At 38.9% G+C, this 27,756-nt stretch overlaps 2 protein-coding genes across 2 annotated transcripts in view; one reads left to right on the top strand and one right to left on the bottom strand.

Moving 5' to 3' along the window:
- Positions 1–27,756, top strand: part of LOC120418991 (glucose transporter type 1) — a 443,089-nt gene that overhangs the window by 118,172 nt on the left and 297,161 nt on the right. The window lies entirely within an intron of this gene.
- LOC120418987 (uncharacterized) overlaps positions 1–27,756 on the bottom strand; it is a 122,274-nt gene that overhangs the window by 34,538 nt on the left and 59,980 nt on the right. The window contains exons 7-9 of the mRNA XM_039581533.2: positions 25,932–26,518; positions 25,540–25,793; positions 20,497–20,973 (exon numbers count right to left, since the gene is read on the bottom strand). Of these exons, the coding sequence (XP_039437467.1) occupies positions 20,497–20,973; positions 25,540–25,793; positions 25,932–26,518 (1,318 nt within the window). The remainder of the gene's footprint in view (positions 1–20,496; positions 20,974–25,539; positions 25,794–25,931; positions 26,519–27,756) is intronic.

A 27,756-nucleotide genomic window follows, 5' to 3' on the forward strand; every position in this document is an offset into this window, starting at 1 on the left:
TTCCGGGTTTCGCCGGAGTACCGGGAACCGGTCCCAAAGTGGCCAGATCGGTCCAAAAATGGTTTTGGTGATCCTAGATGAGCTGTATTTAGAAAATTGTGAACATTGACACCCACATTGCTGGGTCGAAAATTGTTCTGAAATAATTCCGCAATTTGCCGTATTCCGGGTTTCGCCGGAGTACCGGGAACCGGTCCCAAAGTGGCCAGATCGGTCCAAAAATGGTTTTGGAGATCCTAGATGAGCTAGATTCTGAAAATGGTGAACTTTGACACCCATATTGCTGGGTCCAAAATTGTTCTGAAATAATTCCGCAATTTGCCGTATTCCGGGATTCGCCGGAGTACCGGGAACCGGTCCCAAAGTGGCCAGATCGGTCCAAAAATGGTTTTGGGGATCCTAGATGAGCTAGATTTTGAAAATGGTGAACTTTGACACCCATATTGCTGGGTCAAAAATTGATCTGAAAGAATTCCGCAATTTGCCGTATTCCGGGTTTCGCCGGAGTACCGGGAACCGGTCCCAAAGTGGCCAGATCGGTCCAAAAATGGTTTTGGTGATCCTAGATGAGCTGTATTTAGAAAATTGTGAACATTGACACCCACATTGCTGGGTCGAAAATTGTTCTGAAATAATTCCGCAATTTGCCGTATTCCGGGTTTCGCCGGAGTACCGGGAACCGGTCCCAAAGTGGCCAGATCGGTCCAAAAATGGTTTTGGAGATCCTAGATGAGCTAGATTCTGAAAATGGTGTACTTTGACACCCATATTGCTGGGTCCAAAATTGTTCTGAAATAATTCCGCAATTTGCCGTATTCCGGGTTTCGCCGGAGTACCGGGAACCGGTCCCAAAGTGGCCAGATCGGTCCAAAAATGGTTTTGGGGATCCTAGATGAGCTAGATTTTGAAAATGGTGAACTTTGACACCCATATTGCTGGGTCCAAAATTGTTCTGAAATAATTCCGCAATTTGCCGTATTCCGGGATTCGCCGGAGTACCGGGAACCGGTCCCAAAGTGGCCAGATCGGTCCAAAAATGGTTTTGGGGATCCTAGATGAGCTAGATTTTGAAAATGGTGAACTTTGACACCCATATTGCTGGGTCAAAAATTGATCTGAAAGAATTCCGCAATTTGCCGTATTCCGGGTTTCGCCGGAGTACCGGGAACCGGTCCCAAAGTGGCCAGATCGGTCCAAAAATGGTTTTGGAGATCCTAGATGAGCTAGATTCTGAAAATGGTGTACTTTGACACCCATATTGCTGGGTCCAAAATTGTTCTGAAATAATTCCGCAATTTGCCGTATTCCGGGATTCGCCGGAGTACCGGGAACCGGTCCCAAAGTGGCCAGATCGGTCCAAAAATGGTTTTGGGGATCCTAGATGAGCTAGATTTTGAAAATGGTGAACTTTGACACCCATATTGCTGGGTCAAAAATTGATCTGAAAGAATTCCGCAATTTGCCGTATTCCGGGTTTCGCCGGAGTACCGGGAACCGGTCCCAAAGTGGCCAGATCGGTCCAAAAATGGTTTTGGTGATCCTAGATGAGCTGTATTTAGAAAATTGTGAACATTGACACCCACATTGCTGGGTCGAAAATTGTTCTGAAATAATTCCGCAATTTGCCGTATTCCGGGTTTCGCCGGAGTACCGGGAACCGGTCCCAAAGTGGCCAGATCGGTCCAAAAATGGTTTTGGAGATCCTAGATGAGCTAGATTCTGAAAATGGTGTACTTTGACACCCATATTGCTGGGTCCAAAATTGTTCTGAAATAATTCCGCAATTTGCCGTATTCCGGGATTCGCCGGAGTACCGGGAACCGGTCCCAAAGTGGCCAGATCGGTCCAAAAATGGTTTTGGGGATCCTAGATGAGCTAGATTTTGAAAATGGTGAACTTTGACACCCATATTGCTGGGTCAAAAATTGATCTGAAAGAATTCCGCAATTTGCCGTATTCCGGGTTTCGCCGGAGTACCGGGAACCGGTCCCAAAGTGGCCAGATCGGTCCAAAAATGGTTTTGGTGATCCTAGATGAGCTGTATTTAGAAAATTGTGAACATTGACACCCACATTGCTGGGTCGAAAATTGTTCTGAAATAATTCCGCAATTTGCCGTATTCCGGGTTTCGCCGGAGTACCGGGAACCGGTCCCAAAGTGGCCAGATCGGTCCAAAAATGGTTTTGGAGATCCTAGATGAGCTAGATTCTGAAAATGGTGTACTTTGACACCCATATTGCTGGGTCCAAAATTGTTCTGAAATAATTCCGCAATTTGCCGTATTCCGGGATTCGCCGGAGTACCGGGAACCGGTCCCAAAGTGGCCAGATCGGTCCAAAAATGGTTTTGGGGATCCTAGATGAGCTAGATTTTGAAAATGGTGAACTTTGACACCCATATTGCTGGGTCAAAAATTGATCTGAAAGAATTCCGCAATTTGCCGTATTCCGGGTTTCGCCGGAGTACCGGGAACCGGTCACAAAGTGGCCAGATCGGTCCAAAAATGGTTTTGGTGATCCTAGATGAGCTGTATTTAGAAAATTGTGAACATTGACACCCACATTGCTGGGTCGAAAATTGTTCTGAAATAATTCCGCAATTTGCCGTATTCCGGGTTTCGCCGGAGTACCGGGAACCGGTCCCAAAGTGGCCAGATCGGTCCAAAAATGGTTTTGGTGATCCTAGATGAGCTGTATTTAGAAAATTGTGAACATTGACACCCACATTGCTGGGTCGAAAATTGTTCTGAAATAATTCCGCAATTTGCCGTATTCCGGGTTTCGCCGGAGTACCGGGAACCGGTCCCAAAGTGGCCAGATCGGTCCAAAAATGGTTTTGGAGATCCTAGATGAGCTAGATTCTGAAAATGGTGTACTTTGACACCCATATTGCTGGGTCCAAAATTGTTCTGAAATAATTCCGCAATTTGCCGTATTCCGGGATTCGCCGGAGTACCGGGAACCGGTCCCAAAGTGGCCAGATCGGTCCAAAAATGGTTTTGGGGATCCTAGATGAGCTAGATTTTGAAAATGGTGAACTTTGACACCCATATTGCTGGGTCAAAAATTGATCTGAAAGAATTCCGCAATTTGCCGTATTCCGGGTTTCGCCGGAGTACCGGGAACCGGTCCCAAAGTGGCCAGATCGGTCCAAAAATGGTTTTGGTGATCCTAGATGAGCTGTATTTAGAAAATTGTGAACATTGACACCCACATTGCTGGGTCGAAAATTGTTCTGAAATAATTCCGCAATTTGCCGTATTCCGGGTTTCGCCGGAGTACCGGGAACCGGTCCCAAAGTGGCCAGATCGGTCCAAAAATGGTTTTGGAGATCCTAGATGAGCTAGATTCTGAAAATGGTGAACTTTGACACCCATATTGCTGGGTCCAAAATTGTTCTGAAATAATTCCGCAATTTGCCGTATTCCGGGTTTCGCCGGAGTACCGGGAACCGGTCCCAAAGTGGCCAGATCGGTCCAAAAATGGTTTTGGGGATCCTAGATGAGCTAGATTTTGAAAATGGTGAACTTTGACACCCATATTGCTGGGTCAAAAATTGATCTGAAAGAATTCCGCAATTTGCCGTATTCCGGGTTTCGCCGGAGTACCGGGAACCGGTCCCAAAGTGGCCAGATCGGTCCAAAAATGGTTTTGGTGATCCTAGATGAGCTGTATTTAGAAAATTGTGAACATTGACACCCACATTGCTGGGTCGAAAATTGTTCTGAAATAATTCCGCAATTTGCCGTATTCCGGGTTTCGCCGGAGTACCGGGAACCGGTCCCAAAGTGGCCAGATCGGTCCAAAAATGGTTTTGGAGATCCTAGATGAGCTAGATTCTGAAAATGGTGTACTTTGACACCCATATTGCTGGGTCCAAAATTGTTCTGAAATAATTCCGCAATTTGCCGTATTCCGGGATTCGCCGGAGTACCGGGAACCGGTCCCAAAGTGGCCAGATCGGTCCAAAAATGGTTTTGGGGATCCTAGATGAGCTAGATTTTGAAAATGGTGAACTTTGACACCCATATTGCCATGATAAAAATATTTGTATTATTGGCCGCCCCCTGACCGGTTCCCCCGCGGTATGGAACCTACCCGTCCAATCCGGAACAATTCCGGTGGTTCAAAATTGATGGTTAGCATTGTCTGTGGGTAGAACAATGATCATAACAAGAAAAAATGTATTTTTTCCAAGATTTCTGTTTGAAAATCTATACGGGTCCCAAAAATTGCCATTTTTGACCCCATTTGACCCAGTGACCCACCGGAATATCTCCGGCCACCGGAACATTTCCGGGTTCTGCGGGTCATTTTCGGAAAATAGACATTCTAACGAGTCCAACTAATAAAGAAGTATGCAAATTGGTTGAGTTTTCGCTGAGTTATGGTCATTTTAGTGATTCCAATTTCACCCAGGCCTATACGGGTTAAAACGCGTTTTTCTCGGAACGTAGAAATGGCGGGTGCGTCGTCGAATTGTCGAAAAAAAATATTTACAGTATGTCAAAAAAGTATTTACACCCCTTGGGCACTATGCACATTTTGTGATGAAACATGTAAAAAAATAAAGTTTGACAGGAACCTAGTACTACGTTTTGTTCAGAAACTCATGCCAAACATTTTGCTACAAAAAGCTCATGAAAAGATGATTTCTATAAAAAGTTATATAACAGATACTCATTGTTGGAATTCGAGCGAGAAGAAGGAAAGCATTTCTCGCTCGCGAACGAGGGAGAGAACTTGTAGTACATTTCTCTTCTCGCTCGCGCTCGCATTTTCGTTCGCGTTCTCGCTCTCGCCGCGAGCGCTCGCGAGCGCCTCGTGCTAGCCGTTTGCCCCAAGCTAGCAATTTGTTTATTAGGCTTATGAATACGAACCAGGCGATGGTATAGAGGTGTAACTTCAATCGCTGTGTTGTTTTTTTGTTCGTTTCTAAAACGTTCAACTTCTCGCGAACGGGCAATTCTGGCACGCGAGAAAGCCCGTTCGCGAGCGGAGGAGAGCACGGGCAATTGGTGAGTTTCTCTCGGCAACTCGAGACTCGCGGCGAGAACTCGAGAGAGAGAAAATTTTCTCGCGAGAGCTCGATAATACCAACACTGAGATACTATTACGAAAATAAAAAAGGTGCAAAAAAAGTTTGTACACCTTTCGAAAAATTAACATAAATAATGTTATTTGTTGACAAATCACCATAAATCCAGTCTCCCAACTCCAAATAGGCATCCTTGACTGATTTAAAAAATAATTTGGATTGAATATAAAGTTTACTAACTACTTAGTATAAAAGTTTATATAACTCTGGAAATTCTATATAAAACTTATCTAAACTTAATTTTGCAAACTGTCAATAATAAACCAATACCAATATGTTACCATAGAATTGCTAAATAAACATTTTGGAGTGGGTATAGCACCGTTTTGGGGGTATTTGTATCGATAGAATAGATTTTTCGTTGGAATTTTGTACCAACCCGGAATTACGTCGTCGGAAAATCCGCTGGCATCTGAACCGGTCCACAATTCACAAGTCAACCTATGTGGCATCAGAAAGGGCACTTATATTTAAAAACGTAGGTTTTAAAGAAAACCTAGATGTATGGGTATCAAAAGATCGGAAATTTTATGCCCTTTCCGATTCTTCATAGGTTGACTTGTGAATCGTGGACCGGTTCGGATGCCGGCGGATTTTCCTACGACGTAATTCCGGGTTGGTACGAAATTCCAACGAAAAATCTATTCTATCGATACAAATACCCCCTAAACGGTGTTATACCCACTCCAAAATGTTTACTAAGCAATTCTATGGTAATATATTGACATTTAGTTGAATTAAAAGTTTGCAAAATTAAGTTTAGATAAGTTTTATATAGAATTTCCAGAGTTATATAAACTTTTATACTAAGTAGTTAGTAAACTTTATATCAATCCAAATTATTTTTTTAATCAGTCAAGGATGCCTATTTGAAGTTGGGAGACTGGATTTATGGTGATTTGTCAACAAATAACATTATTTATGTTAATTTTTCGAAAGGTGTACAAACTTTTTTTGCACCTTTTTTTTCGTAATAGTATTTGTTATATAACTTTTTATAGAAATCATCTTTTCATGAGCTTTTTGTAGCAAAATGTTTGACATGAGTTTCTGAACAAAACGTAGTACTAGGTTCCTGTCAAACTTTAAATTGTTTACATGTTTCATCACAAAATGTGCATAGTGCCCAAGGGGTGTAAATACTTTTTTTACATACTGTATACACTTGATTGCAATTTCAGTTTCAGTGCCTTCAAGAAACTTTTCAACAACTACGTTTTGTCCAAATAATCATTACTTTCTTTTTCATGTTTATTTTAAGTATAATGGTTTTCCACACAACATGTTTTTTTGCAATTCCGAGTACACCCTTTGAGTGAAATTATTACACTGTATTTAGTCAATAAGTCATTTAAATCATAAACATGTTCAAAAGTATTACGTTTCGAAACAAGCGCTGAAAAGTCCAACTTTTTTCAGCATCCAAAAGTTCAACTTTGCAGCATCCATTCCAGTGCTGCCATACAACGTTTTTTGCAATTCCGAAAAACACCCTTTGAACAGAATTATAGGACAAATGTCCAAAAATGTCAAAAAAAATGTTGAAACGTATAACTTTTCGTAACAAGTGTTGAAAAGTTCAACCTTTAAGCACCCATTTCAGTGCTGAAAAGTAGAACTTTTCAGCATTTGTTTTGAAATAGTAGTTTATGCAACAAGTTGCAAAAAGAGGATTTTTTCAGCACGAGTCGTACATTTGTCCAAAGAAGTTCACCGAGTTGGATAAATACGAAGAGTGCTGAAAAAATCAAGTTTTGCAACGAGTTCCATACAACATTTTTTGCAATTCCAAAAAATACACACTGAGTGAAATTTTATGTCAAATTTTCATGTCAAAAAATGTTGAAAAGTGTTACTTTTCGAAACAAGTGCTGACAAGTTCAACTTTTCAAAAAAAGTAATTTTTTGAACATTTTTATTTTTAAGACCGTTGTACCTCCACAAGGATTGGGGATAGGACAATGGTCAATATGGAGACTTTAATGTAAAGTTGTCTAGGAAATCGATTCCCACTATCGGTTAAAACAAATTGACGTTTAGACCACTTTTCAAAAAAAAAAGATTTAGTAAATGATTTTTGTATTTTTTAGGAGCGACATACCATCCTGCATTTTTCATGAGTTTTTTTGTAACATCTTACATACTAACATTTTTTTACCGTACTTGGTAAAATTTATACCGAAATCTCAACAGCCGAGTGCTCGGTACTCAGCTCGGTAAAAGTTTAAACTACCGAGAGCTCAGTAAACGCGAATCTGACAGCTGGTTTGAACTTTTACAGAAGACCTCGGTAAAAAATTACCGTTTGCTCGGTACAAATGCTGAATTTTTACTGTGCTTACGGTAATGCTTTTTTATGAATTGAATTTATTTGCTTTTTATTTATTCGATAAGAAGACAACATTTATTTTCAAATAATATCTACATACATTCACAATAACATAACAACTTATTTTTTCCTTGATTTGTGCAAATGACGACATAAACCAGCTTCTTCTATAAACGGCTCAGGAGATGAAGCTTCGACGTGAGCTGAAAGAAAAATGATAATTCTAAATAGTAAATAATTGAATTTCCTTTAATAAAATGACACATACCTGTTATTTTGTCACAATTTAAAGTTTTAAACTACTTTAAGTTACTTTTTCTGATGGTAGTCAGAAAACAGTCCGACAACAGCGAGCAAATACAAAAAGTGACAGCTACAAAATGACATAAGTTTCAACTGTGAGACTCGGTAAATCTTTACTGAGCTTTCAGTAAAACACAAGGTTATTAGCTGAGTACTCGGTAATTAAATAACCGATTACCTATAATTTACCGGAAACTAGCGTTTACTGAGAAGCTCAGTGAATGAAATACTGAAGTACGGTACTTTCAGCGATTTTTATACCGTAGCTCAGTATATTTCCTAAATTCAACCGACAGCTCAGTAAAATTTGATTTTTACAGGGCAATTTCGGTAAATTTTTTACCGAGTATTGCGTTCCTGATTTAGTGTGTAGGCTACTTCCTCAAACATTCTTAACAAAAAAAATCGTGACACACCTTAAAATCTAACTTTTAAACTTAAAAATTGAAAAGTCTCATAGAAGTTGCCTGTATTTTTATTTCAGTGTTTTTTTTTCAGAAAGCTCGTCCAATTTCCTACAAGTTTGTCTCTGACTACTTTTTGATACGATGCAACGAGATACAGAACTTTATAAATGCAAGAATATTTAAATAACTTACGCCTTTCTCAAATGTTATTTTCGTGTACAATTGGTTCCTACACAAAAATGGCTTATATAGGCCTAGGGTTATGTCTACAAAGATTCATTGAAATCGGAGAGGATCGCGTACAAAAGTAGGGGAAATTCTCGTATGTTTGGCAGGTTAAGCACTCACTCCTAACTCGATCCAATTTGCTGATTTTCACTATTTAAGCAACTAATTTCTCAAAACTTTTGATAGAAACTTGCTTGCTCACTTCTTATTGAGCTATTTATCACTCGAGTTCAGTTGAAAACGCTTTTAATTCGCTTTAATTGAATGTCAAAGTTCTGACCTACCAACATTAGAGGCACGCTGGAATTAGATGCTGTTCCCCTACAAGAAAAATTCCCTTCACCACAATCTAGAAAGTGAAAAGGCTAGAAAGGAAACTCTTCTGAAAAAGTATTTCAAAATCTAATTCGACTATTTATCGATATTTCACCATGCCTTATTTAGGGACCATCCATAAATCACGTGGACACTTTTTTGGAAAAAGTTTGAAGCATTTCATTAGTTAGGAAGGTGAAAACTCCGTAATAGTTTCCCTTTAATCCACGATAGCAACACACCCACCAAGCTCCCACTGCTAATAAAGCAATCCAATCGTCGGCTATAATCACGATAATGTTTGCTTTGGTTTTGTTTGTGCGTGTGTATGTGTGTGTGCTGAGGCACCTGGAGTGGGGCCTCGTGGGGTGTCTTTTCGCTGGGTTCCTTTTACCTGGCCCGGGAAAACCCCGGCCGACTCGCGCTGATGTTCTTGTTTAGCCGTTAATTACCTCCCGGGAGACGTTGTGGGCGTGGGCCGTGGGAAACGGGGCAGGGCGATGTTGTCGCATGCGAAACTTTCCCATTTACATAAGAACGTTGGAGTTTCTCCAGGGCGGGGACGGAGGGGGAAAAGCTGTCAAAGACCTTCGCCCCTTCCCCCCCTGGGACGACACACGCGTTCGATATCGACGTCGCTGTCCAAATTGCTTGTTCTGTTCATCGGATTGGATTGCATGATAGTGAACCGTTTTGGCCTTCGGAAGGGCAATCGCCATTATCATTCCGATCTGAGATTTGCGCGTTTCCTTGTTCAGTTTGGCGTTGAGAAATGGTTTTGTTTGTTTTTTGTGCTTTGATTCAGTTTTGATCAATTTGGATGAATTTCCTGAACATTGCAAAACATGGCTTGGGTTTCCAAATATTTTATAAAATAATTTAGGCGTATAATTTGTTTGAATATAAATCTACCTTAAACTCTACTATTCCCAGAGTACATCCAACTCTAATGCGTGCACGGTTCAGCGAACCTTTTGGGACTCTCTCCCGCCAGAAAACGAGAGAGTGCACTACAAAAATAAATAAAAACGCCATAATTACATCCCACGGGGAGTTTCATCCAGGCCCTCGAAACCTCCAGCTGGCTTTCACATTTTTGCTCACTCAGAGTGTTCTATTTTTTTGCAAAGCTGAACGTTTTACGAAATGCCATCACCGAATGATGAATTGTGACGACCGACGATACACTGTGGGGAGTCCGGGACTTCTCAGAGGGTCGTCTCAACTGGAAAGAGGACGCACCAGAGGAAGGCTGGTGGACTTTCACGAAAATTACAACTCAGCTGATGCTGCTGCTGCACCCCGAAGGGAATTTCAGACTATCTGACGAGCGAGCTCAAGTGGAGATAGCGCGAAAGAAAGTTGGGACGACATTTTCAACTACAAATTAAATAATAAATCCAGCTTTCGTTCGGTAATCCTTTCCTATCCGGGATTCTTCTCCCGTCCAACCTCACGGATGCTGCACGCGGCTGGAATTTTAAATTGTGATAGCGATATGACCGCGGACAAGGCTGTCAACTGTCTTTGGAGGATTTTTTTCTTCAAGTTGTTCAGAGACTTGAGCAAATAATGACTTTTTGTGCATTTTAAAAAATATGTTTAATAGTGAGATCTGTTTTACAAAAAGGTCCTCAGTTCGATCTGAACGTTTAGTGGTCGATTCTATATGCAAAAATTGACCAATGACCGAAATTTCAGCAAAATCCATGCTGGGTAACCTATCAGTTTAGGGGTTTTCAGTTTTTGGCGTTTTAAGAAAATCGATACACAAATTTCGTGTTTTTAGTATTTAATCAAAATTGGCTTCTTTTTTTGGGTCTAAATATGACCTTGGTGATATTTTCAGCCAAACAGGTACAGATTTAGTGATTCTGTAAATCAAACTTTTTGTCTTCCTCACCTTACTGAGGAATGGCTAAAAAATCACTCGAAAAATGAACTTCTTAATTCGACCTCCTAGACCCACTATCACGTATACATATCTTTTTTCTGCCAAGATGGTGGTCAATCATATTCAATCAGAGCACGCGTTTGGCCGCGATAAATGCTCTTTTAGGAGCTTATGGTTTTAAGTGAGCTTTTTACATGCCTAATGGCACTTGACAGCTACAACACCCTTGGTTTTAACAAAGCATGCGAGAAAACCGTTTGGCATGGCATTGCCATCGGGTTTTCAAGCCTCTATTAAAACTTTCATAAAACCTCGGCTTTTATTTTCACCCGGTTTTATGTCCGAGGAATAAAACCTATTAATTAGCTCTTGCTTGTTGGTTGCGGGGAATGCCCAAATAAAACTATTAAGCAATCAAGATGCTACAATAAAACCTTATTAAAACTTGGTGGTGGATAGTTGGTTTGTAAATGTAACTTGGGTAGAGACGATTTTAAGCCCAACATTTTGCCGTGCGCAAAGCGGACTGTCATACTTTCTGAGCGTTTTTCTCGAAACACCGAGTTGATTTACGGGTGCCACGATATCTCGAGATGGGATGGACCAAATTGGCTAAAATTTGGGGTGAAAACATTCAAGATATATCCTGTGTGCAGCTTTTTTAAAAAATACAAAAGCCAAAAACTGACGTTTATTCAATGAAAAACAGAAATATATTTTTATCTTTTTTTAAACTATGTTTTTTGAAAATCAGCCTTCGTCATACACACAGGACTGGTTTAACGAGTCTTCACCAAAATTTTGAACCGATTTGGTCAAGGCAGTGTTAAGATATCGTGGCACCCGTTTTTTGAAACTGCTAACTTCAAATATCTTTATCTCGGCAATGATACAATCAAATGTCTTCAAATTTGTTTTGATGATAAATGAAAACGTATTTTTTAATGCCATCAAAACAGATTTTAAATAAAATTAAGTGTGTGCTCACACCAACCTCTGACTTTTTTTGTCGCTTTACTTGTATGTAACCCCTTAAGGGATCTGACTTTGCCGAGCCAGACAGGAATCGAACCCATCACATTCCGCTTACATAGCGTAGCTCGTAACCTCACGGCTACGGTAGCTCGGCATTAGGGTGGTATAAAAAAAATGTTTTTATCGATTTTCGCAAAAAGCACATTTAAAAAAATCATATTTCTGGAATGGCTGAACCTATTTAAGAGCCTCACGTTTAAAAAAAAAGGTTATTAGCTGGGCTTTTAAGGAAAATTTGCTGAGGTTCGAAAAAACTAGCTAAATATTTGAAAAGGTTTTATGAAAATTTCATTTGCTAATTTGAAGGTCTAGAGCTCATTCTGCCGTTTTACGGCGATATGATGTATACGCCATTGAGGTGATTTTGCTGTAGACACGATTTTCTGTTTTTGTTCATTTTTTCAATTTAAAATGACTAATTTGAGGTCTGCTCTGTAGAAACTGTTAAAAAGTACAATAAAAATGTGGCCCCTACAAAATTTCTTGTTTTTTCCTATTTTCTACGATTTTAAGCCACAAACATCATTTGGCCGTAAAAATAGCAATAAAAAATCACTACTTTTCCTGCCCAATGATGTATGTACAGTCATCCCACATATTCGGAACACCCACAAATTCGGAACACTTTTGTGGTAATTAGTCAATAGAATGCAAAATGCAACTTTTCCGCCGACCCTGCTATTTTTAGGGCCTTTATTTGGACATTCTCTTGCTATTTCACTAGTAAAAGTAATAATTTTTAAACAAAAACTGCATTTCAAGACTATTTTATCCAGAGCACCAAAACTCTACCTCCAAATTGCCTGTTCCATGATTGTGGGATGTTACTGTGTCTCCCACAATTGTGGAACACCTGATTTTAACTGATATTTTCACAAAAAAGTTATCAGACCATTCATATAACATTATTAAGCATGAGTTTCGTTGGTTTCAGAGTGCAAAGTCATTATTTTGTAAAAAATATGTACTCCTGGAGAGAAAAAAAGTTTGTTTACATCGTAAGAAAAAAGTGTTCCGAATTTGTGGTTTGCAAGGGTCAATGTTTTTCTTTGAAATCTTGATATAAAACGTAAAAATGTACAGCCGGTCTATACATCAATCGAAAGATCGCAAGAAAAGCTTTCACATGAAGGTAAAAGCAAATCATTATGTTCAATTTTCGATTTTATATGATTTGTTGAACATTGGCCGATCTGTAAACTGTTCCGAATATGAGGGATAACTGTATACATTGCTCGATCAAAGCTGGCTTTATTTTTTGTGCCAGCTATTTTGATAGCTGAGTGGATCCCGTAATGCATTGTCCACGTGGATACTTTAAGGGGGGGAAGGTATTAGGGAGCGTTCTTTTATTACGTAACGCAGTTGGGGGGAGGGGGGTCGGAGGCCGTGTTACGCTCCATACAAAATTTTTAAAATTTGTATGGAAATTTTGTTACGAAGGGGGGGGGTCTAAAAATCCGATTTTTTGCGTTACGTAATAAAATAACGCTCCCTTAGCGATTGTATATGTTCCATAAACACATTTTTTGCATGAACAATTGTCAGCAAGGGAGGTGGGTGGGTCTAGAATTTTCAAAAAAGTGTCTACGTGGATGTGGAAAAAGTGTCATCCATTAAGTACGTCACATTAAAATCAGCCAAAATTTACTCCACCCCCTTTTGTCTCGATTTCCCTGTGCTTTTAACACGCAACGTCACGCTTTCTCAAAACCCCCCTCTTCCCTCAGAACGTGACGTACTTTATGGATGATGCCTAATGGACGTCCCCTTAAGAATTAAATCGAAATAATGTAATAAAATATTGCCCAATCTTAATTTGGTCCCAAAACCTCAAATCAACATTCAAACAGTATTGAATTTGACTTCTATCAATTCTCATACATACATCATGATGAGTAAAATTGGCGTATACATCATTGTTTGTTTGCTTAATAAAATGGGCCCCAGAGCAGTTTTTTGAAAAATTCTTTCGTCAGGAGGTAGCTTTTAAGATTCTTTATCAGACTGTACAATAAAATTGAAAATGTTCAAAATGGCGTATACATCATATCGCCGTAAAACGGCAGTCATAACGTCGCTGTCTTGCTAACTTGTCGCACGTGCAAATTGAGTTAAGAATGCCATTTTGTGTAGCTCACAATGCCTTACCTTTTGACCTTCACATGTCCCCGAAATTCAATTGCAATCCTGAGGTATTTAATAAAAACCGAAAAAAGTCCGTACATATTTGTCACTTTTCATATGAAACAAGTTTCGATCTTGTCGTGCTGACTTGACTCAGCCTGAAAATTGATGTAAGTGCGACAATTGACCTAAGGGATTTCAAGTCAGAATGCGATTGACACAAGTACGAGCTCGACTACTGTAGACAATTGCAAGCAACCAAATTCAGGACAATGCACAGAATGGTCAACCAAACATAACCTGTTTGTTATTGTTTACATTGTGTGCTCTCGTTTTTGTTTATTTACGACAGCGACAGCGTCGATATCTGAAAGAATGTTTCCCTGGTTGCATGTAATGTTTTACATAACGAAAAAAAAAAATACAATAACATATCCTAAAATTGCTAATTTTAAACAAGATTCGGAGATATGTTTTTTTGGCAATATGGCGAAAACGGTTAAAAATCAACATTTTCCAATAAAACTGCGATAACTTGAAAATTTGGGTTAAAAAGGTTGTGTATTTCAATTACGAAATTCTAAGTGCGCAATAAAATTAGGCGAGCAATTATTGATCCTTTCATTGTAACTTGGATTTTGCCCGTACTTATTTCATGCACTTTTGACAACAACATTTCAAAAAACTAGGCAACCAAAAAAAAAATTAGGCAACCAGCTTTTGTTTATTTACATTTTCAATCGCAGTTTCCACCAAACTGGAAATTTCGCACTTTTAAATTGCGATTGACAGCTGAAAAACGATCGGCAACCGTGGCTCGCTTTGACCTTTTTTGCGAAAATTTTAAATTTTCCAAACCAGTTTGACAAGTCGCAATAGTGCGATCGATAGCAATAATTTAGTGTGAAGTCCAGTTTAGTGAGAATTGCGTAATAAAATAAATGTTTTTATAAGAACGAAATATGAATGGGCTCCAAAGTTTTGCTCAAAAAATTGAATTTACAGTCGGAAACGTATCGTTTTGCCTCAATATTTAAAATAACCTAAATTTTAATTAGAAAAATATTTTTTTATAACAAAATATACTGTTTTACTAAAATCCGGAACCACCCTAACCTCCCAAAAGACAAATCTTCAAATCGTGACGAAAAAGCACTCGCTGAAAAATGACGAAATGGTTCTCTCAACTCCTTCTCCTCCTGCCTGTCGCTTTTCCTTTTCGCTCCAAAGTCCTTTCGACAACTCCGTCATAACGATGATGAAAAACAGAAACCCTTGGACTGACGAACAAACAGAAAAAAAACGAAAAGTGGGTTCCGTGAACCAAACCGGGTTGATTATGGGCTCTAGCTCCAGCGACGACGACAACAACAGCAACGAACAAGTTGCTGAGTGTGCTTTTTTTTGTCACACGTAGCAGTTTGACAGTTGTTTTTTTCTTGCAACAATATAAATATGTAAACAATCAGGAAAAATAATGTATGCTTTAAAAAGTGATTTTGATTTGTAAACAAACGCTCAGAAGGGGAACTTAGGCAAGATAGCACACCGGTGACCCAACATACAGGTGGTCTTCCACAACAAATGTTCGTGATGCAAAGTAGATCGCATTGCATAGCTTTTGCTTTTGTGCGGGGGTGGTGGGGTGGCTCAGGTGGAAGGGATTCCGAGAGGATTCGAAGAGGATTGAATGGAATTACGATCCCTTTGGCTCAGCGTTACTCACTGCGCTCTGTAACGTTTGTCATCAGAGTACTGAAAGTGGGGAGAAAAAAAAAGGATTTGTGGGATCGGGGGATGGTGTACTGGCAAACAACAGGCCCTTCTCTGAAAGCAACTCTTGGCCAGGAAGATGAGCACGATGATGATGATGATGGTAAGTTTTATCGCATTCAAGTGCACTTGGAGTGTGTTTTGTACGGTCCCGGTTGTGTACTGCGCTCCATGGTGAAAGTTGAAGATTTACCACCGCGCGCGTTTTCAAGTGGTTCAATGGAAATGGATGAATAAAAAAAAAGTCAGCCTGTGGGGGAAAACCGACAATGTCTTCTGGTTGAGCTGCGATGCAGTTCCATTTTTGCTGCGAAGATATCGCTGGATGAGCTTTGTCGCAAAAGTGAAAGATGAGTGCGATGATGGGGAATGTTCCAGTGTGCAACTAGTTGAGAAATTTTACAGTTATGGAGGAAAATAAATTATGATCATAGCTTGATTTGTAAATTATATAACATTATTTTTAAAGATCTAATGAACTGAGTTTTCTTTCTAAAAAGTTTTTTTTTCTTTTCAGGTAAATACAAGTTCTCAACTAAATAAACTTTGAAATGTAAGTAAGATTTTTTCTAACGGAATTGCAAAAAATACTATTTTAGCAAACAAAAAACTAAAGCTTCGGCGAAAACTTTCCAGTCAGCACTAAATGGCCAAAGTTCCTCAAATTAATGAGCAAAGTTTCCCATTCAAAAAACCACCTATCCAAACTCCAGCTAATCACCATATCGCTTTTGGCAGCGCGTACTTAATTCGCCAAGCTACTTTGCTCGAACACGGGGTCTGCTATACTACGTTCTGTACGTCAAAGTTTGCACGTCACCGAAAAATAATCCTAATCCCACAATATTGACAAAATCTGCCCCACGCCACAAGGAATCTGCTTCCGCTTTCCGTAGACCAGCAGCAGCAGCTGCCTGGAAGAGAAATTAGCTAATTAGATGCGGGATTCTTCCGCGTCGCTCAAGCTTCGCATGGCTTTATCACAGAATGCCACCGTCACCACCACACCGCGGTCTTCTGCTACTGCTGCTGCTGCTGGAGAAAGACTGCCTAATCCCGTCCCCATCATCCCTTCCGGTGACCACCTTGAGCCAGTTCAATGAGGGTTATCCAACGGAAGTTGAAAGGGGAGAGGGAGGATAAATGTGTGGATTTTCGTATTTTGTTTAAACAGTCGACTCTCTGGCTGTCGATCTTCTCGATATCAATAATTCTCCATCTATCAATGAATTCTTAAGTCCCTTCAATCTGCATACTTCAATTATCTTCATTCCTTGATATTTTCTCTTGCTTGAAGGATCTTTTCCTCGACGGTCCTTTGGATTCTGTTTGCTTTAAAAATCTCTTCCGGTTGTCAATAATTTCACTTTCTCATGGCTTGCATAGACATTTTTCTTGGCGAAACGAAGCTTTGAAGGGTGTTTGACATTAGTTTGTTTTTGTTTGATGGACGTTGCCATGATTCTCTCCCATAGCTGGGTATCAAGAAAAAAATATTTTCAATCGAGTCTTCATTTTGCATCGTTCTGTAAACTGATGATTCTCTTCCTCGACGGTCCCTTGGATATTGACAACCAGAGAGTCGACTGTAATAGATTTTTTAGAACTCTTCAAGGACAATTGGAGGATGAATTTCTACCTTTTTCGGTTGAAAACTACAGAAATGATACATGAAAACAACAAGAAAACTATTGCAAAACAGATTTTTAGTGATTTACTTCGAAAGTTCTAATCTAATCTAATCTAATCTAATCAGACCCTAGCGCAGCCAATCTTTCGAAGGGATCCTGGAGAGTGCCTTAGGTTAGATGACGCCTAGCACTCTTCTTGTCATTTATTAACATTTGTAGTGCGCCATTGCATCGGAATGCATTGAAACATCACAAGCGTTAAAGCGGCCAGGCCTACTGCGTAAAGCCGTATCGCAGAGATGACTCGTAATTGGGTTGAGTTTGAGCACTGAGTGTTCGAACAACAACACAATTCTGAATCGACAGGGGAGGAAGAAGCGTGGGGACACACCACCATACGCTCCGAGATTTTGGTTGTATTCGTTGGGAGCACCATGCTAAGAAGGTTTGGTACTCCGGGACCCTCTGGGATGGGACATTGTATTTCCACGAATGCCCTGGACACTATTTACCGTGGTTATAGCGCCACAACTCGCTCTCTGTAACAGTATTCCTAATTCCAGTCCACGCTCACCAAGTCGTCATGGCCTAGTGGTTAGCATTTTTGCTTACCAATTCAAAGGACGGGGGTTCGTACCCCGCCTCGAACGACTTTGATTTTTCGTTCATATTTATCATTTCTAATTTCTGTGTTCTAATCTTTCTCGTTGGGAGCAGATGGGCATCGAACCCAGAACCATTCGCTTATAAAGCGACCACCGTAACCAGTCAGCCACGGCCGCTCCTCTAATTAGTGATTTACTTCGAAAGTTCTGCGAAAAAACAAAATTATCCATGTCTAGATGATAGCTTCATCGAGAAGACTTATTATTTTATACATTTTAGGACCAAACGTCTTTTCAAATCAGAATAAATGTTCAAGTTGTGGCAACCTTATTATATTCCGAACACATCCCAAGAAACAACATTTTAGGCTTAATCAAAGCTGTCACAACCGCTATAAAACCTATCAGCCAAAACCAACATTAAACCTACTTAGTCGTAACAGCCTCCCCAGAACCCCGATAAACCTCTGTTGAAACCCAAAAGGACCTCCGCAAAAGGTTGTCACGGCCTATTTATAAAACCTACATAGGAGTTCAAGGCTTTAAAATTGAATCCTAACAACCTCCTCAAAGCCTTAATAAAACCTTTGTTAAAACCCAGTTAGGAGTTATGGAAAAATGACATTTCATACGTCTTCAAACGTCTTATGCCAGACAGATTTTATTCTGGCAAAAAATAGTCTTTGTCTTGCCAAATGATATAATGGAGATGGTTTGCAAAAATGGCGATGATGATATAATATATATTGGAGGTGATTATAATAATTGGACAGATTATTTCTGGCAGTTGGTGATTTAATTTCAGCTGCGATTAAAATTTTAACGATAGAACCAAAAAAATCAACTCGCTTCATCAAAAACAATTCTTTTATAATTACAATTTTTTATTTAAAAAATATTATTTTGCAAACATTAGGCATGACATTGCCATCGCGTTTTCAAGACTCTCTTGAAACTTTCATAAAACCTTATTGAAAGCCATTAGGCTCTTATTGCCAACAGGTTTTATGTCCGAGGCATAAAACATTCTTAGAACCTTTAAATCAGCTCATGCTTTTTGGTTGCTGTGAAAGCCATCATATAACTTACAAGCAATCAAGATTCTACCATAAAACCTTAATTAAACTAGGTGGTGGCTTTAAAAATGTTACTTGGGATACAAATGTTTCATTAATTGTATGTACACCCAAAGGAAAAATATATCTCAAAATCTGCAACAGTGGGTTTGCTGCAGAAAATGTCATATTTTATACCATTTTTTGCAGCAAGCCCCTAGATCATTTTTGCCCACGTGTAAACATTTCAGCGATCTGCAGTTCTCACCAACACATATAACGCTGGCCCGTTCCCGAGCAACACTCCAAAGAGAAGCATATGTTGGTACTCTTTCACTCACTTTTCATCAAGCGTCCATGGCGCGGTGGTAGCGTGTCGGATCAATAACCAAGAAGTTAGTGGTTCAATCCTCGTTCTGTTAAGGGTTTTTTTTTTGTGAAATACAACCAAAAAGCCGTCGGTAAAGTCGATAATTGTCGGTAACGGGCAAAAATGTCATACCCCTATATCGCAAAAAATGCATGAGGACAGTTTTCATGCAGATTCTGATATACTTTCATGCCGCCATGCATCACAATCATGCGACCGCCGTTTGGGTGTATGATCCCGGTCGGAAATGGCGGACACAATTCTGGCGTTCGTCTGGGAGCTAGCGCCAGTCATCTGGCAGAATTTCCCCCAGATTTGCCCCAGAATTCTGCCATGATTTCTGGCGAATATGACACAAACCGGTCGTGCACGGTTCAACCGATTGAACCGGTCGATTTTGTTGCCAGACAGCTGGCAGAAATTATGCCCGGTTTTCGCCAGATTCGTCTGGCGTTACGCAAAACTTGGCTAGAATAAGTGTGCCAAGTGTGTCTGGCAACTTGGTCCCGAAACACATGTGAGCGCTAGGTGAACAATTCGATCATCTTTTAGCTGGTGTAGGGACACTTTGCATAGACGCCCTTGCTCCCATAACAAAATGTTCATTAATTTCAATAAAAATGTCTTCGGGAATGTATTGTTTTAAATAATTTGAATTGATTTGATGTGATAACCAACAGGACCACAAGGTGTATGTAGCGGTTGACTAGAATTTAAATGTATCTTCAAATTACTGCTGCGTGAAGTGCCAAAAGGAGGTGGTTGGACGTGAACAACCAAAATCACTCACGGTGTTCTCAGTGGAAAAAAATAGAAATTCAGGAGCATTATTTTATTACGTTACGTAGTTGGGGAGAAAGGGAAATCGGAGGGTGTGTTACGCCCCATACACAAATTTTAAATATTATATGGAAATTTTGTTACTAGGAGGGACGCGGTCTAAAAATCCAAATTTAAGGTTACGTAATAAAAGAACGCTCTCTATGGAACATTAAGACGGACAATTTTCGAATTTTATAAGAGGTTTCCCATAATCTTAAAAAAAAACTCTAGATAATGTTTTTTCAGCCATCACTATTTTCAACGCGGCCTACAAAGTGCTGTCTCAGATTATCTTCTGTCGTCTGTCAAAATTATAAGTTTATAAAAAGTCTCTTAATGTTTTTTTTCAAAACGAGAAAAAAATATTTCCGTTTGTCGGCATGATCAGGTCTTCCAGTTCATTTAAATTTTCATCCAATATTCCCAACAGTGCTCCCTCCTCCCCTAAGTATTAGTTAGTCACACACACAGCTTTTCCCGATTGAAATAAATTTACATCACTTACCAAAGTCAATAGAAAACTCCTCCGTCGTCGTCGTCTTCGTCATCGTCCTGCTTGTTTGGCCGGAAGCAGGTTCGTTTGCAGCAGCAGCAGAGATGATTTTTCCCACCAGGACTTCCTCCCCCTCCTTCCCCGTCTCCAACGACGACGACCTCCTTCTAATCTGACCCATTATCGGACGATTTTGGCAAAGCTCTTGCCTCCTTTCTTCCTGGCCGCCGTTCCCCGCCAGTGCCAGCAAACTTTCACGCCGCTCAAATTTATCACCATAATCCCTTGGGTATTTTCCTTTTGCTTCCACGCCGGCAAGTGGGGTGTCGTCGTTCTTCTTGCTGCCACCAGGATTGGGACCCAGCTGCTGCTGTCGCCGGTTCCTGGCCATTTCGGCGTCTTTGGGGGCAAGGCTGACGCAATCATTAGTCTTGCTGTTTGGGATGTGGCGGTGGTGGCTGTTGTTGTTTGTGTAATCAGAGCAGCTCTCTAGAAAAATTTGGAAAAGATTTTTCAAATTAAAATTGTCTAGTTTTTTTTTTGCTTGAAATTAAAGATATTACAAAATGATCTTGCACAGATTACAATAGATTGTGGTGGTTTAGCGATTAACCAAAATGCATTCCAGAAAATTGAAAAATGGAACAAGTTGTTTCTTAAAATTAGGTTTAGTACACAAGCTAACTTAAACTTACAAAATTCTGCAATTTTATCGGTCTACTTTTCATCGCCATAAATAACAGTTAGCAATTCTTTACAAAACTGGCCGATTTCAGCCATTTTTTTTTTATTAGGCTCAAACTTTGTGGGGGCCTTCAATAAACAATTCAATAAACAGCTGCTATTTCTTGTCTCATAAAACATATATAAAAATATGATCTTGGAAAATTGTTTTATTTTTTTTTCGTAAAAAGTGTACTTATTTTTTTTTTTTCAAAATAATCCACATCACTACCTACATCTTACAACTTTGTCAAAGTCACCAAATCGATCAGAAAATTCATAAAAAAATTACAGATATTCGAATACTTAAGGGCCAATTTTGTATGGACAGTAGGGTGACCAGAATATGGGACTATTTTCAAACCTCGCACCACAAGCTGAATATTGTTCCTTGACCTATTTTAGGACTCTGGGCCAAATATGAGCAAAATCGGTCATCATTTACCCATTGATACTCGTAGGTGTAGTTTGTATGGGAAAAATAGAAAAAAATATAGAAAACTTAAGTTTATTACGGTTTGGTTTAAACGGTGCGCTATTTCCATCTAAATATTCCAAAAAGTGAGATTATTGATTATTGAAAATTTAATGCTCCACAACTTTGTAGAACATACCAAAATTGTGTAACTCGATCTTGAAGAGTTATTAGCGATTTAAAAAAGCAATTTTTATATGAAAAACATTTTTTTCACCAACTCGGGTATCAATGGGTTAATCTCATCCAATTTTGCTCCAAATTTACACAGATGCTTAAAATAACCCAAAAAACCGTTTTCCGCTTGTGAATTAGGGGGTCAATTTTTCCGGGCACCCTAATGGACATTAGGGTGAAAATTTTGGAAAATCGTATTTGAAAGGTAAAAAAAAGCAACTGTGTAAATTTTGAGCCAAATCGGTTAAGAGTTAAGGGTCGCTTTTTATTGTTGAAGTTTGTATGGAAAAATTCGTAAAAAAAAGTATGGGGAAAAGCAACAATTTCAAAATTCCGCCAAAAGGTGGCGATAAATGTGTTGGATGATTGTCAAGTGTGAGATTCTTAAGTGAAATTTAATGACAAACAACTTTGTCCAAGACCGTAAAACGATCCGAGTTAACCCTGACGAGTGACGAGATGATTTAAAGAAGAAGTTTTGTAAGAAAACATTTTTTTCACCAAGTTCAACGATAAAAAGCGACCCCTATCCCCTAACCGATTTAGCTCAAATTATCAAAGTTACATATTTTTGCCTACGGAATCGAATCAGGGGGTATCTCTGATGTCGATTTTTTTTTGTCACCCTAATGGACAGCTGCCAAAATTATATGGAGCCTTAATGGTTGAACCAATTGCACAAGATGAAAAGGAAAAGGGCCCCACAAAGTTTGTACCAAGTGTAGAATTGTTCCTGTACTGAAAAGTATTTTCCATCATCAATTTGAGCTCTGCGGTTTAAGTTTGTGTCCTTGTTAAGAACTTTGTGACGGTTGGGGCAAAATAAGTGCCTGTTGAGAAGAAATAAATAAATAAAACTATATGAGCTCTGAAAAGTTCAACTTTTTAGCACTTGTATTCAAACTTAACACAAGTGTATTTTTTTTACCTGTTTATATTTTCTACATGAAAATTATTTCTATTCGATTTTGACAGCTGTCCAAAACAAATTTTGACAGTTGTCCATACAAAAAATGGGACGATGTTTAAAATTAGTAGTTCATTACGTTTTTGCTTTTATTTGTATTTTTTTATTTGAATTAAACTTTGTCTTTTGTCTGCATCACTTGTTTATTTAGACAAGTTTCCATACAATTTTGCGGACTGGCCATACAAAATGGGCATTCGAATATTCAAAAATCGCTTTTCTGATCGAAAAAGTTATAGGGGTAATTCTCTACCAACTCACACAAAATCGGGAAAAGTTACTCCGACCCCTCTTCGATTTGCGTGAAACTTTGTCCTTAGGGGTAACTTTTGTCCTGATTTCAACCTGATCACGAATCCAAGGTCCGTTTTCCTTCCATTTTTGAACATGCGGAAAAAGTGGTGTTTTTCAATAATTTGCAGCCTGAAACGGTGATGAGATAAAAATTTGGTGTCAGAGGGATTTTAGATTAGACGCCCGATATGATGGCGTTCTTAGAATTCCGAAAAAACGTATTTTTCATCGAAAAAAATACTTTAAAAAGTTTTAAAAATTCTCCATTTCCCGTTACCTGGCTGTAAACAAATTTGGAACATGTCATTTTATGGGAAATTTAATGTTCTTTTCGAATCTACATTGACCCGGAATGGTCATTTTTCATTTAAAACAAAAAAATTCATTTTAAAATTTTGTGTTTTTTCTAACTTTGTAGGGTTATTTTTAAGAGTGTAACAATGTTGTACAAAGTTGTACAGCAGACAAACAGAAGGGGTTTGCTCATAAACATCACAAGTTATCGCGATTTTACGAAAAAAAGTTAACACTTTTCAACATTTTTTTGATTTAAACGATTTATTGACAAAATACAAGAAAATTTGTTTTAAAATTTCACTCAATGGATGTTTTTCGGAATTGCAAAAAATGTTGTATGGAACTCGTTGCAAAACTTGATATTTTCAGCACTCGGTAAACCTCGTTGGATAAATGTACGACTCGTGCTGAAAAAATCCTCTTTTTGCAACTTGTTACATAAACTACTATTTCAAAACAAGTGCTGAAAAGTTCAACTTTTCAGCACCCATTTCAGTGCTGAAAAGTAGAACTTTTCAGCATTTATTTTGAAAAGTGTTGCTATTCGATTCTTTTATTTTTGGTACAGAAAAGTAGGTCGTCGTTCAAGAATGACAGGAAAAGTAAGTAGTTTCACGACGGAATTGCAAAAAAGTTAATTTTTGCGTTTCTCTTTGTTTCGTCGTCCGTGTCTGTCGCGGGTGACCATGAACGGCTATGATCAACGACGACCAACATTTTCAATATTTTTTTGTCGTAAAATCGCAATAACTCGTGATGTTTATAAGCAAACCCCTTATGTCTATGTATTATTTTTTTGTAATTGTCTGCTCTACAACTTTGTAGAACATTGTTACGCTATAAAAAATAACCTTGCACTGTTAGAAAAAAAAACACGAAATTTTAAAATGAAAAATTTTGTTCTAAATGAAAAAATGACCCTTCTGGGTAGATTCGAAAAGAACATTAAATTTCCAATAAAATGACATGTTCCAATTTTTTTACAGTCAGGTAACGGAAAATGAAAGAATTTTTAAAACTTTTTTAGTGTTTTTTACGATGAAAAATACGTTTTTTAGAAATTCCGAGTACGCCATCAAATCGGGCGCCTAATTTGACACTCTATCTCATCACCGTTTCAGGCTGCGAATTATTGAAAAACACCTCTTTTTTCGCATGTTCAAAAATGGAAGGGGTCGTACCGCCCCTCCGTCACGAGATATCAAAAAACGGACCTCGGATTCGTGATCAGGGACAAAAGTTACCCCTTAGGACAAAGTTTCACGTAAATCGAAGAGGGGTCGGGGCAACTGCTGTGTGAATTGGCGGAGAATTATCCATAAGATAGGAAATTTTCAGAAAAAATAGAAAGTTTTTTTTCGATTTTCTTTTTTTAAGGTGTTTCCTAGCCTAGATAGCAGAATTGCAATGTACTTAAAAAAGTTATCTTGTAAGTATTTAGTACTTAGTACAAAAGACATCGTTGCAAGATATCTTTTTAGTACAGAAGTTATCTTGCAGCGTTGTTTTTGTCTAAAATCATCGAATCTGCAAGATAACTCCAGCTCGATTTTTGCAAGATAAATTTTACAAGCAAACTTCTGCTCGACCAAACTCATAGAAAGCTGAAAGATAACTACTTCAGCTCAAATTTGTGCAAGGTACTTTCTGCAAGATGACTTGAAGTCAACTTCTGCAAGCTAACTTCAGGTCAGTTTTTATATAAGAAAAAAAAAAACAAGTTAAATTCCATTCTCACAAAATAAGATAAGATAAAATACAAGACAAGATAAGATAAAATATTTTCAAAGATCGTTTTTATTTCCGAAAATCAAACTATTTTATGAATTAGTGTTATCAAATTTAAATTGATATCACTTGGATTTTTTTTTTTGTATTTTAAGATATGTTAATCGTGTATGAGTTGCTTGAATTTTTTTTCGTAAATTTCTGTTTTTAAAAGCTTCTTTTTGACTTTCTTTCAGGCTATAGCAAATTTTATGTCATGTTTTTATTCCCCTTCACCAAAACAAAAAATTGTGTCGGGCTTGAAATTGGGTTTTTTGTCTAGAAATTTCATATGATTCCTTTCAAAACATTATGTTATTTTATATGGCTAATAATTTCACCGAGAATTTCTTACCAGCATCGTCTTCCTTGGCCGTCATGATAAAAGGTTTGTCGCCAGAGGCGGGAAGCCCTCGACGGCTGCTAGTCTCCATCCTAATGTCCTTTCCATTGTCGTTGTTGCCGCGTTGGTCGTCTTGCCGTCGAAGTTGTTGTGACGACGTCAAAGAGGACAACGACGATGACGAATGCTGCTGGTGCTGTCCTTCCAAGTCGTCCCTCAAGTCGTCGTCACGATCGGAATCAATCAAAAGTGCTCGCTTGGTTGGGCTGATTGGAGTTGGGAGTGGTGAGAGAAAAGAATGGACACATTGAATGAGACGGTTGAATAAAGAAGGGAATGTTCCATTTGAGATCTTGTTTAGCTTTAAATTTGACTTGGTTTTTAAAGTTCCTTGCAACACTCACCCAAATCTCGCGGAACGAGCTGGCTCCACCACCGCCGTTAACGAGCCCGAACTGGATGTCCCACTTTCGTCCAATTCCACTAGTGCTCGATTCTTCCTATGCCATAAACCCGTTGGTGGCCTCTCCTCCCGCTGTTGGAATGCACCCTCTTCCGGCACGTGTGTTGATGATGGCAACCTTACCATAACTTCCGGTTTCTGTGACGGCGATGGTAGCTGTTGTTGTGACGCCGAGTTCCTCCAGTAGTCGTTAGCAGCAGCATCATTACCGTCGTCACTTTCTTTTTCAGCGATATTTTGAAAGCTATAATGGTGGTGGTGTCGTAACTTGGCGACCTGCCGCTCCTGGACGGGTGGTGCGGGATTCAGCTGAGCCGTACCGGAAGGGTAACGATAATTGCGATGGTGATTACCGACGACGACGGTGGTTGCGATGGTGTTTGATTTCGATCTGGAACGGTCGTTAGTGCCTCCGTTGGTGTCGGTGGTCCGATCGAGCAGGTCTATTTGTTGGTCGGCCAGCGATTGGATTGCGCTGAAGTCGTGCCGCAGGTTGGCCATAGTCGAGCACTGCGAGCGAAGGAGGAACTGGAAGGGTTTGTAAGAAAAGTGGAGTTTTAGCTTATCTTTCAATGTGAATCTGTAATTGTTACATATTGTCTTTATTTTGCCCTTCTGAAATGTTACCATCGTATGATTTATGTCACACCAATGCTTTGCATTATAAAAATAGTAAATTTATGAGCAATCAAGAATGTCGATGTCTGACATTGTTCGGGACAACATAATTCCACACCAAACTCATAGAAAGCTAAATCTACGTAGCAAACCACCACCACAAACCGTGAAGAATGGAATTGTTCAATTATCCAGGCAAGTCACCTACGTGGAGGAGGCGATGTGTGCTGCATTCCTTACAAGTCTAAGAAAGTTTTCCCATTTTCCACTTCCGACATCTGCACACGTGCTTCAACAGCAACGTCTTCACCCGAAGCCCAAAACCTAATGATTGTATGCAAACAGAATGCTTTCTCTCGACATTGCATACCGATTCACACGCAAGCATGTGTTTGCGAAAGTTCGAACACACATTCCAAAACTTTAAAACAATGAACGCGCGTTGGTGTTTTAGTGTGGTGCTGGGTTATCCCTTAGAACTTCTATGCTTTCCCGGGCAGACGGTAATAACAAAATTAATAATATTTCAATAACAAATCCTGTTAAAATAACAAAAAGTGTTATTATTTTATCCTGAAGTTCAACTTCAAGAAGAAAAAATAATAACAGTTTCTGATAAATTATCAAAATTTTGTATTGAAGTGATATTGTATTGAAAATGTTTAATAACACGCTAATAAGAGGAAATGTTATACATTTCAAAAACTCTCGTAATAACAAAATTTGTTATTCGTTCAGTATACTGACTTAGAAATAAAATTACCATAAATCGCACAAATGGAAAAGTTTCTAAGTGTCCATAACACAATCTGTTATTATTTTTTCTTTTGTTAAATATGTTTAGATCTTTGGGATAATTTTGACCAATTTCGTCGGGATCATTATTTTGGCCATGAAATGGGGTCCTTAAGCTTAAATTATTCTGAAAAGTTGAAATTTTGAAAGTTGATTTTTTTTATTATTTGATATACCCCCTAAGGGACTTTGCTAAAATTGGCTGGAACTATGGGATAATTTTGACCAATTTCGTCGGGGTCATTATTTTGGCCATGAAATGGGGTCCTTAAGCTAAAATTATTCTAAAAAGTTGAAATTTTGAAAGTTGATTTTTTTAATTATTTGATATACCCCCTAAGGGACTTTGCTAA

This window comes from Culex pipiens, chromosome 3 (assembly GCF_016801865.2).
Source record: "Culex pipiens pallens isolate TS chromosome 3, TS_CPP_V2, whole genome shotgun sequence".
NCBI classification, from domain to species: Eukaryota; Metazoa; Arthropoda; class Insecta; order Diptera; family Culicidae; genus Culex; species Culex pipiens.